This window comes from Vombatus ursinus, unplaced genomic scaffold (assembly GCF_900497805.2).
Source record: "Vombatus ursinus unplaced genomic scaffold, bare-nosed wombat genome assembly UNPS02014811.1, whole genome shotgun sequence".
Classification (NCBI taxonomy): Eukaryota; Metazoa; Chordata; class Mammalia; order Diprotodontia; family Vombatidae; genus Vombatus; species Vombatus ursinus.
The window spans coordinates 7,569,693-7,583,576 of record NW_020954589.1 but is presented as its reverse complement, the minus strand read 5'-3'; the positions used below and the strand labels follow the sequence as shown (position 1 = coordinate 7,583,576).

General features: G+C 40.4%; 1 protein-coding gene across 1 annotated transcript in view; it reads right to left on the bottom strand.

Moving 5' to 3' along the window:
* Positions 1-13,884, bottom strand: part of LOC114053570 (antigen WC1.1-like) — a gene marked incomplete at its 5' end in the record, with an annotated part of 50,483 nt that overhangs the window by 22,379 nt on the left and 14,220 nt on the right. The window contains 1 exon segment of the mRNA XM_027876674.1: positions 12,616-12,768. Coding sequence (XP_027732475.1) covers positions 12,616-12,768 — 153 coding nt within the window.

The following is a 13,884-nucleotide window of genomic DNA, read 5'->3' as shown; positions in this document are numbered from 1 at the left end:
TCCGCTCCTGACCACACCACCTGTGCTGGGAGCCAATAGAAACTCCCTTTACCATTTCAGACAGTATCAGAGACTTGATCTGCCACAGTCTGAAATTCAAAAACCAATTAAATTCTTACCTTTACATATCTCCTTATATGAGAGAAGAGGTCTTTGTGATGAAAATTCTGTCTCTGAGGATTGGAATGAGACATGCATCTCAGAAGTGGGTGAAAGGTCTACATCTGTGTGACTCTAACACCTATGTGGAGTCCATCTCACTTTCATAATTAACAAAATAGGAATCCAGTCACAATCAGTGATGTTGCGGTCAGTCACTCACTGCACTGCATGGGTCAGATCCAGGGATGTCTTTGATATAATTGGGTTTATTTGACCATATATTAAGTGGACCACTTCTCATTAGATACAACCCAAGGCAACATTTGAAAAGAAAAAAAGTTGACTTCAATATACATTTGGGACCAACAAAAAGACATGATTTTGAGATTGGAGAAAATCAGTAACCTCAGTTAGGACTAGGAGTGAAGAATGTAGACTTCTGAGGGATGCAGACAAAAGGACCCTAGACAAATAGCACATTGGACTCAAGGACTTCATACAGGGACCTCAGTGAAACTATGATTCAATGGCGCCAACATGAATTAAATGTTAAATATGTTCAAGGCCCTATGCTGGGTTTGCTCCTAAGCTGGACATCACTGGCCTCTGGACTGGGTCTTATCGAGCTAGCCTATGTGATTTGCTACCTTACCTAAACCTTCACATCTTTTACTGTTTTTGCTCTCAAGAAGTCTGACTTAAGACTACAACTAAGAAGATAACTTTCTGTGATAGTATGGACAACATTATGCAGGATATAGCCACCTTAGGTCTTTGGGTAGTGGTGGGAAGGCTGAACCAAGCACACATAAGGCTGTGCTGTGCAAACATTGAGCTTTGATGATTATCTAATGAAGTGAATTACTGTGGTGTGTGAGTGTATGTACATGTGTGTGTGCATGTGTGTGTGTGTGTGTGTGTGTGTGTGTGTGCCATCTCAGTTTTTTATGGGCACTAGCATAGGTTATTCGCTAGGCCTGGAACTTCCTCTCTCATATTTCCCTTTCTTGAATTCCTGCTCTTACTTCCAGACCCATCTCAGGTGCCTCTTCCATGAAACTTTCCCTCATTTCAAAATTTTTCTATCATCTTGTCTAGACTCCTCTTTTGTACCAATTGTTGTGACTCTACTCACCATCCCAGTGACTTCTTTCACCAAAATACCCGTCTTGGTCATCATTCCTATACATGGGTTCTCTTTTCTTATCTAAATGGAACTCTTACTTTTTTGCATTTGTATCTCCTGTGACTAGTAAATGTGTGGTACATGTAAAGTGATTAATCAATGGCCATTCTTTCATTCACTCTACAGTATAATGTATTGGAGAGAGCAGTGATAAATCTGGGGTTCAGTGATTACTAGATGTATGACCAAGGGCAATATTTTCTGAATCTCAATTTACTTATTTATATAACCCCTGTCCCAAAGCCCACTGGCTTGGGACTCTTTCCTTACTGGTAGAGATGAAGAGCCTGCCCTACATGAAAGGTAGGACAAAATTGGGGGGGAACAGGAGAGCTCCAGCCTTCTTCACTTTCTTTGGGACTTTTCAAGCTTCAAGTCACTTTGGGCATCTTTGGTTTCCAGCTTCAAGGGGCAAGATGGAAGAGACCAATCACACTTCAGGTTACTGAAGCAAACTACTATAGAAATACATGAGGCTCAGATTCTTATAATCTAACCAATAACTCCCTAATGTTCAGACTCTTCAAGAGTCTGCCCAATGTGACACATCTTCTAATAAACCTTGTCTTTGGCTGAAAGAAGGTTTGGGTCAAATTTTTTCTGGCAGGAAACGTATGTTATCATATTGGGGTCCCGGCACCCCTAAAACTCAACATTTTGGTGTCCCTTACAGGGAAACTGCCTAACCCCAAGTTATTCTTTAGAAAAACCTGAAAGGTAAGTAAGCACTTCCCACCCCCCCTTCCTCTGCAGGTGGGGTTGCTCTACAAGCACCAAGGCTTTGGAGTGCTTTTCAGGCAGTTACAAGGCTGTCTCACACTAGGCCTGACGCTCTCAGGCTCCAGGTCCACTGGTTCGTTTCAAGGCCATGGACCTGAGTACACCTTCCGCAGCATAGAGGACAAGGACAGACTCCCTACCCAGAAGCATATACCCAATTCTGTCAGTTCTCTCGGCTCCAGGTAATTGGGGAAAACTGCAGCTGCTTTTTGGTTCCCTGAGGCTTACTTACTCCCTTCTCTCTACACTCCTGCGTGGGACACAGACTATTACTCAAATTCAAAACAAAGACTTAGTTACCTTGAAAGCAGAAAGCAGTTCATTGCTTTCTCATGAGAAAGGATACCGTCCCTGGTCGGCCTAGTGGTGCCAGCCAGGGAGGACGCATACTGGTACCCATCACCCTAATGGCGCCTGTTGGTACAAGTTGGTTACAGAAAGCAAGGCTTATTTATATCCTAATGTGAGTTCCTCCTCCCAAAACCCCCTTCCCCTTCTCCCATTGACTGGGCTTCAGGGGGGCACAATCTATTCCCGGAAATCTTCCCCAGCAACAGAGTACACAAGTTTGCCTGGAGACAAGAAAAGGTGGGAAGTCTTGCAAGGGTTTTAGGTTGGGGGTAGGGCTACTTTATTCTTTCTGCCACATGCTTAAAAACAGGGTCTGAGAGGGTTTTGACAAGGTCAGAAGGGAGTGTTTCAACAATCCAATTAGAAGGCCATCGACAACAGGTATGTCCAGTTTCTCTCCTCCCACTTCTTACTGACTTCTGACCTTATCTCTCTCCAAATGATCAGAGATCTCCTAATTGCTGCCCTTTGTGAGAACTATTAACAAAAACTATTAACGCTTTGAGGAGGCTTCACGTCTGAGAGATCATCATCTCTCACACTCCTGAATCCTCCATCATGGAGGTTACAGGGAAAAAATTAGAACAGATGAAAATATCTTGGTCACTGCTTTCTCCCACTCCCTTCCCTTGAGTCAAGACAGTATCTGTTAACCCCTCTCATAGGAGAAGAGAGTTTCACCTTTGCCCCTCACCTTTGATTTTGCCCTCCCCTACATGGGAAAGGTAGGAGGGGGGAGGGGCAGCAGCTACAGTGTGGGCCCACCAGGCAATGGCCTTGGGCCCTAGAGCAACCTCTGCCTGGAAGTATCACCCAGGTTCAGCACATCCTGCTCAAGGTAAAGAAGCTAGCCTCTGAACTTGGGTAAGTACACTCTTTTAAATTTGTAGTTTTAACTTTTAATGATGAGATGTTGATTCTCTGTGTAAGGTAATTTGGAAATGCATTTAACAAAACCAAAGTCACCTGATTGGTAATGGGTTTGTTTCAAGTGTTCAAATTGGTGAACTTTTTGTATCAGTTACGTCAAGCAAGTTTTCATGATTTGGTTACCGCTGAAATAATTTGGCTATCAAAGTTAGTCATTGCATAATGTTGCTGTTACTGTGTACAACATTCTCCTGGTTCTGCTCATTTCACTCAGCATCAGTTCATATAAGTCTTTCCAGGTTTTTCTGAAGTCTACCTGCTCATCATTTCTTATTGCAAACTAGTATTCCATTACATTCATAGACTACAACTTGTTCAGCCATTCTCCAATTGATGGGCATCCCCTCAATTTCCAGTTCTTTGCCTCTACAAAACAAACTGCTATCAATATTTTTGTACATGTGGGTTCTTTTCCCATTTGCATAATCTCTTTGGAATACAGCCCTAGAAGTGGTATTGCTAGGACAAAAGAAATGCACATTTTTATAGTCCTTTGGGAATAATTCCAAATAAAACATTTCTACATTAGGCATTTTGTACAAGAAGATTTGATCAAGAGAAAAAAAATAAATAAGAGAAAGAAAGAAAGTGAAAAATAGCATTCTTCAGTGTGTATTCAGTTAATATCAGTTCTTTCTCTTGGAGACAAATAGTATGCTTCATCACTAGTCCTTTGGGATTATCTTGGATCTTTGTATTGCTGAGAATAGCTAAGTCATTCACAGTTCTTCATTGAACAATATAACTGTTCCTGTGCACAATGTTCTCTTGCTTCTGCTCACTTCACTATGCATCAGTTCAAATAATTCCAAGTTTTTCTGACATCATCCTGCTTGTCATTTCTTTTAGCACAATAATATTCCATTACAATCATTTACCATAGCTTGTTTAGCCATTTCTCAATTGACGGGCATTCCTTAAATTTCCAATTCTTAGCCACCCCAAAAAGAGTTGCTATAAATATTTTTGTACAAATAGATTCTTTTCCCCCTTTTTTAGATGTCTTTGGAATATAGACCTAGCAGTGGTATTGCTGGATCAAAAGGTATGCACAGTTGTACAGTTCTTTGGGTATAATTCCAAATTGCTCTCCAGAATGGTTGGGTCAGTTCACAATTCCACCATGAGTGTCCCAGTTTTCCCACATACCCTCCAATAGCCAACATTTTCCCTTTTTGTCATATTAGCCACTTTAATGGGTTTGAGATGGTACCTCAGAGTTTTTTTTTATTTACATTTCTCTGATCAATGATGATTTAGAGCGTTTTTTTCCATATGACTATAAATAGCTTTGATTTCTTTGTCTGAAAATTGTGCACATCCTTTTACCATTTACCAATTGGGGAATGACTTGCATTTTTGTATATTTGACCCAGTTCTCTATATATCTGAGAAATGAGGCCTTTGTCAGAGATACTTGTTGCAAAAAAATTTTTTCCCAGTTTTCTGCTTTCATTATAATTTTGGTTGCACTGGTATTGTTTGTGCAAAAACTTTTAATATTATACAATCAAAATTATCTATTTTACATTTTGTAATGCTCTCTTTATCTTCTTTGGTCTCAAATTCTTCCCTTATCCCTAAATTAGACAAATAAACTATTTCATGCTCTCTTAATTTGCTGATGCTATCATACTGTATGTATAAATCATGTACCCATTTAGAGTTTATCTAGGTATACAGTGTAAGATATTGGTATATACCCAGTTTCTGCCATATTGTTTCCAGTTTTCCCAGCAGTTTTTGTCAAATAATGAGTTTTTATGCCACAGGCTTGGATCTTTGGCTTTATCATGTACTAGCTTATTCTGATCATTTATCATAATGTCATTTGTATCTAATCTATTCCACTGATCCACCATTCTATTTCTTAGTCAGTACCAAATTGTTTTTATACTTACTACTTTAAAATATAGTTTGAGATCTGGCATAGCTAGACAACCTTCTTTTGCATTTTTTTCTTTGATTCCCTTGATATCCATGAGCTTTTGTTCTTCCAGATGAACTTTGTTAGTATTTTTTGTTGCTCTATAAAACAATTTTTGATACTTTGATTGATACGACATTGAATAATTAGATTAATTTAGGTAGAATTGCCATTGTGATTATATTGACTCAGCCTACCAATGAGTAGTTGATATTTTTCCAATTGTTTAGATCTACCTGTATTTGTGTGAAAAGTGTTTTATAGTCATGTTCATATAGTTCCTGGGTTTGTCTTGGCAAATAGACTCCCATTTATTTAATATTGTCTACAGTTATTTTAAATGGAATTACTCTTTCTGTCTTTTACTGCTAGACTTTGTTGAGGATATATAAAAATACTGATGATTTATGCGGGTTTATTTTGTATCCTGCAACTATAATAAAATTGCTAATTATTTCAAGTAGGATTTTGGTTGATTCTCTATGATTTTCTAAGCATAATACCATATCATCTACAAAGAGTGATAGTTTTGTTTACTCATTGCCTATTCTAATTCCTTTAATTTTTTTATTCTCTCATTGTTAACACTAACATTTCTAGTACAATATTAAATAATAGAAGTGATAATATGCATCCTCATTTTACCCCTGATTGTATTGGAAAGGCTTCTAACTTTTCCTCATTACAGATCATTTTTGCTGATGGTTTTAGATAAATAGTACTTATCATTTTAAGATAAGTTCCATGGATAAATAATATTTGAAGAAGCAAACATTAACTCTAGCTTAGTTACCCCCTCTCTCTAAGAAGAATAAAATAGTTGCCTCTGGACCCACTTCCTGCTTTTCTTCCTACAAGGAATTAAAATCTCCCTCAGATTGTTGGACAGAGAATAGTCTAGAGATATCTCTGCTACTTCCCTTTGACCCACACAAGGACATCTCCCTACACAGGCCTCTCTCTATACATGGGGTTTTATTACATATAAAATGGGAACAGTAACACTTGTGTTAACATGGGCATGACCACAGGCAAACTTTCTGAGTCTCAGTTTAGTTATTTATAAAATAAGAATAATAACTTGTCCTACACATCTCAAGCAGCTGTAGTGAAGAAAGTGCTTTGTAAACTTTAAGGCATCATTTAAATGAGTTGAGACCTTTGAGATCATGTAGTACAACTCTCTCACTGTACAGATGATGAAACTGGGATCCCCAAAGGTGAAGTATCATATCCAAGGTCACACTGAGTGAATAGTCATGTCATGCAAACTGAAGATTTCTGATTTCATCCCATTAGACCATGCTGTTATCACCTCAAAGCTCCTGAATAACAAATAGGTTTTAAAAATATTCAGTATGGGGGCAGCTAGGTGGCACAGTGGATAGAGCGCCTGCCCTGAAGTCAGGAGGACCTGAGTTCAAATGTGGCCTCAGACCAAACACTTAACACTTACTAGCTGTGTGACCCAGGGCAAATCACTTAACCCCAACTGCCTAAAAAGAAAAAAAGAAAAAGGAGGTTGCCAACAGTACTACACTTACTAGCTGCGTGACCCTGGGCAAGTCACTTAACCTCAATTGCCTAGAAAAAAAATATTCAGTATGTTCTCAGTAACTTACATTCTACCCTTTCCAAATGTCAACAATTCAGAAAGGAACGGGATAGAAGTGACCTTTGTACTCCCTATACAATAAAGGATTTTCTAAGTAAAAGCAAAGAATGAGTACTCTTAACATAGAGCTGATGGAGAAAGCAAGAGTCTGAAAAAGACAAGAGATAAGTTTGATTTCCACACTTGATGCATTTCCTAGACCTAGAACCTTAGTCCCTGCTCTTTCCTGAGAGGAAAAAGTTTGCAATGGAATTCAGGCTGGAGAAAATATTTCTTAATATTGTGATTGAATTAAAAAGGAGGTTTTGATAAGCTTCCACATTAGTAAATGCAGTGAAGTTGTTTTTGTTGTGTTTTGTTTCAACAAATGGTAAGAAATGTTGCATTTCTAATTGAGCATGGTAAGGTTTCTGGGAAAGGAAGTGATACATTCTATGTTCAGAGACCGGTAGTTGGGAACATCCCAACTCAGGGCCTGGGACTGTCTGCCCTCAGTCATCAGTTCTCTGTTCAGGACCCACAATCCTCAGGCTGCCCTCTACACCTCTGGGCAATGTGAAGGTTAGAGGAAGTAGGGGAAGAGGTAGATGAAAGAGTTAGAATGAGATTTTACTTTTTTCCCATGAGAATTGGAGGGCTTTCATTTCATTTTCCTTTTAACATTTTTGATCTTTTGCTTCATTTGTGCCTTCCCCACTCTTTTCAAAGTTCTCATAGAGGAACCTGAATTTAGACAGACCCTTTAAAGCCATCTTACTATGTGTCTCCATATCTTTTGATTGACAAGGTAAATTTTGTCCACACAGACTTCCATTCTTCTTCCCCCTTAGAAGCTTCATGTAAATCATTCTCGATTTCAGAGTGAGCTGCTTCTAGCTTCAGCTTTCTCAGTATAAGAGATATATGACCGCTATCTATTATAACCCATTGCTCAAAGCCCATTTGTATAGGACTCTTCTCATTGGGGGAGATCAAGAAAGAAAGAATTTATGGATATGTGAAATACAACTTGGCCCACCCCTCTCCAAGGGAGCCAGCTATTTCTACCTTTGAGAAGAGCATAGAAATGGAGGGGTTGGTACCCATCTCCACTCATCTTGATCTATATTTTACCATTGGACCACATGACTCCAGAGAAAAAGTGACTATGCACAGCCTTCCCTCACCTAAATCCAATTCACTTGCAAGTCATAGAATCACCTTCCTGATGTCATAGTCCTCTTTGAGAAAGGACAAACAACAACAAAGGAAATGGTTGGAAGATGCTTCTTCCTTTTTTTACCTATCTCCAAGAGAGGTTATTAGGCTAGAATTATATTCACCCACCACACCTCTATACTTCCAGTCTAGGTTTACAATGCTTTAAGAGTCCCAGTCAAAAAGATGCCACAACATGTCTTTTTCAAAAGGAGGAAAATGGTGAGTTTAATTTAACATTGTTAGTTTATCACTATCCCATCAAATACTGATTAATCAAAAGACAGCCATGATTAGAAAACAGTGAATAAACGCTTTATCTAAATCTGAAAGTAAATAGCAGTTAGAAACGTTATGTAGATTAAAATGTACCAAAGAATACACAAGAGTAAATGAGAACTTCAACTGAGAGATAGATAAGATACCAGCTTAATCAAGGAGAGACTGAACTATCTTACCCCTGGAAGGGAGAGCGCACTCTCAACAGTCTCTTGGGGGTGCATGTTGTGAATGAAAGGACATAAGGAGGTTCTGACTCATCCTCACATGCCTACCTCTCTAAGAGGCTTCCTGTTCACCTTTCAATGTCTATACCTTTTTTCACAACCCTTCTGTCACAATCCTAAGAGATGACCCTCAAGTTCTCTCTTATAACATCCAACAAATTGTGCCCACTTATACAGGTCTGCAGCATAGAGGACTCATTGTGGTCTCTGAGTAAATCAAGACTCATGCTTCCCTCTAAAACACAGCCCAAAGTGGTGCTGCCAGAGCTATACCTACTTATACCTGGTTCATTATTCAAATACTCTTCTTTCTGTCTTTTACACAGAACAGTAGGGAGGCACACAGTTATGAGATTAAGAGACATATGTCCTTATCCACCAGATAGCATTCCTATTACATTCATGAAACCAACTCCCCCTACCACCACCACCACCCCTACTTAGCCCAGCGATCCACCTTCTTCAGCTCTCTCCAGAGACTCCCAATCTCTATACACAGAAATAGGATCTGGAAGATGCCTCCAGTTATCAAAAAGCGAAAAAAGAAAAAGAAAACTCCTTTCATCTTTGTTCTTGCAGCCTCATCGCATTTGGACTCCCTATTCATTATATCTCTTTTCAAAGGGCAGCTGGGGAAGGGAAAGGTTCTGCAGGCTTTAGAGGTTTGCGTAAGCCAAGTACTCTGAGGCAACCAGAGGAGAAAGGCTGCTTGGCAAGCCTCCAGCTGACCTAACCTACTCTAGAGTTCTTGGAAGTGCCAGTCTCTCTGATTCTGGTCACCACCACAATGGCTAATCCGTTTTGCCTTCAGTTTATAGTCTCACTACATTTCTCAAACTTTTCCAAGGGCTTCTTTTGTTTTTCTCAGCATTGTCTTCATACCTACTTTCTCCACCCCCTTTCAAGATCACCTTGCTTCCCCTTTCTAAAATCTCTCCATTTCCAGCTACCTGAAAAAAATGCCCCTGGAATTTACAATTAGAGCACCCAGGTACTCCAGTTCAGCTGTTTGGAGGAAACCTAGTGGCCTTGCTGTCTCTTTTCTCCAATCCTCCTCTGGCTAAAGTCTATGAAACAGGAAGTAAAGTAGGCAAGCTAAACTATCCCCCATTCCCTAGGAATCTAGCGATTCTCCTTCTTCTCCTGTAGTTATTACTTTCTGAAATTCATAGACAACGTAAATGTTGACAATTGATGTCAAGTGACCTTTTTTAACAATACATTTGGAATGAGATGGCAAGAACTTGTCAGACTTTATTAGTAGTTCTTTTAACCAGCTATGCACTAGCATAGTCAACCATGTGGGAAGAGAAGATTTTTGTTGTTGACTAGTCTTCAGCTGTGTATGACTCCTCTTGACCCCATTTGGTGTTTTCTTGGCAGCACTGGAGCCATTCCCCATTTCTTTCTCTACCTCATTTTACAGATGAGGAAACTGAGGCAAACAGGGTCAAATGACTTGCCCAGAGCTACATAGCTAGTAAGTGTCTGAGGTCATATTTGAACTCAGAAAGATGAGTCTTCCTGACTTCAGGCCCAGCACTCTTACCACTGCACTACCTAACTGCCCCAGATATTGGGCAGATAATCTTTCCCTAGTTTGTGGTGTAGACTTTAAGTCATTGGATATTGGGAGGTGTATGACATGTCTACCATAAGCTATGGTGAAGTCAGGGAAACAAGTTCCTGAATCAGGAAGAGCTGTGGGGCATTAGATAGCCAGGAGAATCCTCATCTTTATTCTAATGAGCTTGGTACCTGTGGCTGAGAATCTCTTGCAGGGGAAATGAGAGGCCTTTCAGCAATTCCCTACTCTCTCCAAAGAAATATAACCGGGGATTTCAACTGGTGTCCGCTGGAGATGGCTCCATTTGACAGAACATCCTCTGACAACTGGCAGAACAACTTCCAAGACCTACATTTTAGCATTGAGTGGTACAGATCTTGTGTCCATGGAGCCACGTCCAGTAGAGAGACTACAGGACCAGCAGGGAGCAGGGCAATGACATCACAGGAAGACACCATTGGCCCTGAAGTGGTGGATCAATTAGTTATCCCTCCACACTGTACTCTGGCCACACACGTTCCTCATCTGTGTGCCTCTCCATGAGCATTCCCTGGACACACATGTCCACTGTGTATGTGGCTCTACACGTTGGTGCCCTATTTCTGAAGATTTTGTTTTCTTTCTGTTGTTGCTTTTCTGTGAAAAAGTGTCAACCATTACACTGCTAATCTTTGTGTCTCATTACTGGAAAGAGTAGTGGAAAGAAGTAGCAGTAAAATGCCAAGCAAGGAAATCAAAGATTTTGTGCTACAAATATATTCACCAGGATGGCTTTTGGGCGTGGTGTTTTGAGCTCTAGACAAGGTATTTATTGATTCATATTTTAAAACTTAGGGACAGGGGAGAGAAAAATGTAGAAGTAGATCCAATCCTAATTAAGCTAAATTAGCAGCTTGATATAGGCTAGGATGAATTAGAGATGACATGTGAGATGCCACTGGGGCAGCTAGATGGCACAGTGGATAGAGTGGGAAATAACTCCAGTATCTTTGCCAAGAAAACTCCAAATAGAGGCACAAAGGGTTGGAAATGACTGAAACTACTGAAACTTCCTGGAGTCAGGAAGACCTGAGTTCAAATAAGGCCTCAGATACTTATTAGCTGTGTGACCCCAGATAAGTCACTTAACCTTGTTTGCCTCAGTTTTCTATCGTCTGGTAATTCAACAGGGAAGGTGCTTCTCTGTAGAGGTGTGTTCTCTATAGCCCAGAGAACATGCCTGGACTCTTCATAAAGCGTCTTTGCTTACACAGAAGTTTTCTGAGCAGTTGAGAAGGCTGATCATTTTATTAGTGAAGGGTAGTAAGACAAATGAAGTCATACTGTGGGTAAAGGACTGAAAGAAAATATAGAGATTAGGAGATTAGAGAATAAGATGTAGGTAAAGAAAGGTTTAGGAGTGAAGATATAGGAAAAGAAGGAGGATGAAAGAGGGAAATTTCAGAATTAAAGGTCCTGAAGGAGAAGCACTTTTGATAGAGGCAAAAATCTCACCCTGGTGGGAGAGTTCAGGATGGTGGAGAGGTGTTCACTACATGAGAAGGGGTGGAGAGGAAACCCTCAACATTGTCCCCTTAGGATAGAGTGTTGGAGGGCAGGTGAATTCTAAAACTATTTCAAGTATCACAAGAAATTGATTGCACTCCACTCCAATTCAATAAACATTTATTAAGAGACTGTTTGTAGCTGATGTTCTTAAAGTGACATCTGTGGGACACCAATCTCAGCTTCATCATATCCCAGGTCCTCTGGGATCATTGGTGGGTCATCTTCTCCCATCCTGGAGTCAGGGGATCCCCCAAGGAACTTAGGAGACTGACCTAGAACCAGTAAAGTAGAGCTGAATTTGTAGCTGTGTCTAAAGAAAAGTAACGAGCCTTTGGTGATGGTACAGGTGGGTGAAAAGAAGGCCACCTTCAAGACCTGGGTACAGAGTCTTTTCTCCGTCTAAATGCACCATGGACAGGAAAGGGAACAGAAATGGCCAGGACTGAGAGAGGGCTATGGAAGGGCTTCTCTTGACATTGAGGGTGGGTTGGAGTCAAAGGGAATGGGAGAATGGAGGAGGCAGCTTCAGAACCCCAGGGTCTGCTCATTGAGTTGCTTAATCACATCACTGTGGGTACAAGCTGTCCCTGGTATATTCATGAAAAAATGTCAATACAGAGAATTCTTGATGTATTGACAAAATCTTTTTGTCATATCTGTATGTATATATTTATATACACATATGGAGAGACATGTATCTATACTCTTGAATGTATATGCATGTATGTGTACGTGCACATACATGTATGCACACATTTTAATATACAAATACATCTGTATATAGACACATTTGTGTTTATACACATGTGTATATAGGTAGTGTCAACTTCTCATCTTCCAAAATAAGTTCACTCATGGCTGGAAATCTCACTGGTTGGGTCAATAAGTCTACTGGGAACCACTCACCTGTGTGTGATGCCCTGTACTCATCCCATTCATTGGTTGGCCCCAGAGTAACCTCCTCATTCATCTGGGTGACAGGGGGAATTTCAGGCCCAGATAATTCTTCAGCATCATCATACCCATCACCTGGTGTATCATCAGGCTGACTTGAGATATCTGAGGGAGGGATGATAGTTTTGTTTTCAACAACATTTTACTGTAAGTAAGGGAATGTCCTTGTGAATGTGAAAACAAATATGCTTTTTTTTAAGAGAGAAAGGAATGTCAGGAGGTGTTCAAAGCCGAATTCAACTGAAAAATAAGACTACTGAGGGTTAGGGACCTGACCTTGCACTAAGAATCACCAAGGTGGGAAAGGGGACAAATGCTCCCTCATATAGGACAATGATTTCAGTCCCCTTACTGTTATTTTCCTCTTCATTTCTTTTAGCTTCAAAATCCTCCTCTTTCAATTTCTATTGCCTCACTGCTTATCACTGACCCCATCTTCAAGGAGGAAATCACTTAGACCATAACCTTCAACCCTGTCATGATTCATTCATGTTGCTCTGGTGATGGTGACCCTGAGACAGAATACACAAGAGAGAGTAAGCTGATTCCCTGAATTATCCTCCAGATTCTGATGCCTCTTTGATCATTATTCTGACCCTGAAATGAAGCCCTATGCCCCTCTCAGGTATTTCATTTCTCTAAACCAAACCTGGCTCCCTTTCTTCCTTGCCCTGAATCATTTCCCTTGCCTCAGTCCAAATCTCTATCTACCAAGCACATATTTGTAGTCAAACAAAGAGTATCCAGCTCCCATTGAGAGTGTTCTTAAAAGCCTGGCCTAGGGAGGCATAGGAAATTTGGGACGAAGAGGAGCTGAGGACAGCAGAGTTGTATTGTAGCTAATGCCCCCCAGAGCAGAAAACTCCTTTTGAACCATCAATTCCTGCCTTTAGGCCTGCCCTTTCCTGTTACTTGAGGAAAGTGCAGGTTGGCTTTTCCCTTCATTTTCCCCTATATACTATGGAAGCTTGTCTCTCACATTGTGCAGAACAGAGCCTGATGAGAAGAGCATGACAGAATCAAATAGGAAAACGAAACTCATTTCCTCCCCATGCCCCAGGTTGGGTCCATTCACAGAATTCAGAACAACATGACAATGTGTTCTGACACCAGGGAGGCTGACCTGGAAGAAGGGGCACTCCCAGGCTTTGGTGATGAAGATAAAAAAGTCACTCTTTGAGACAATTAATCAAAGTGTTCTGGTGAGACTAAGGGACCTCC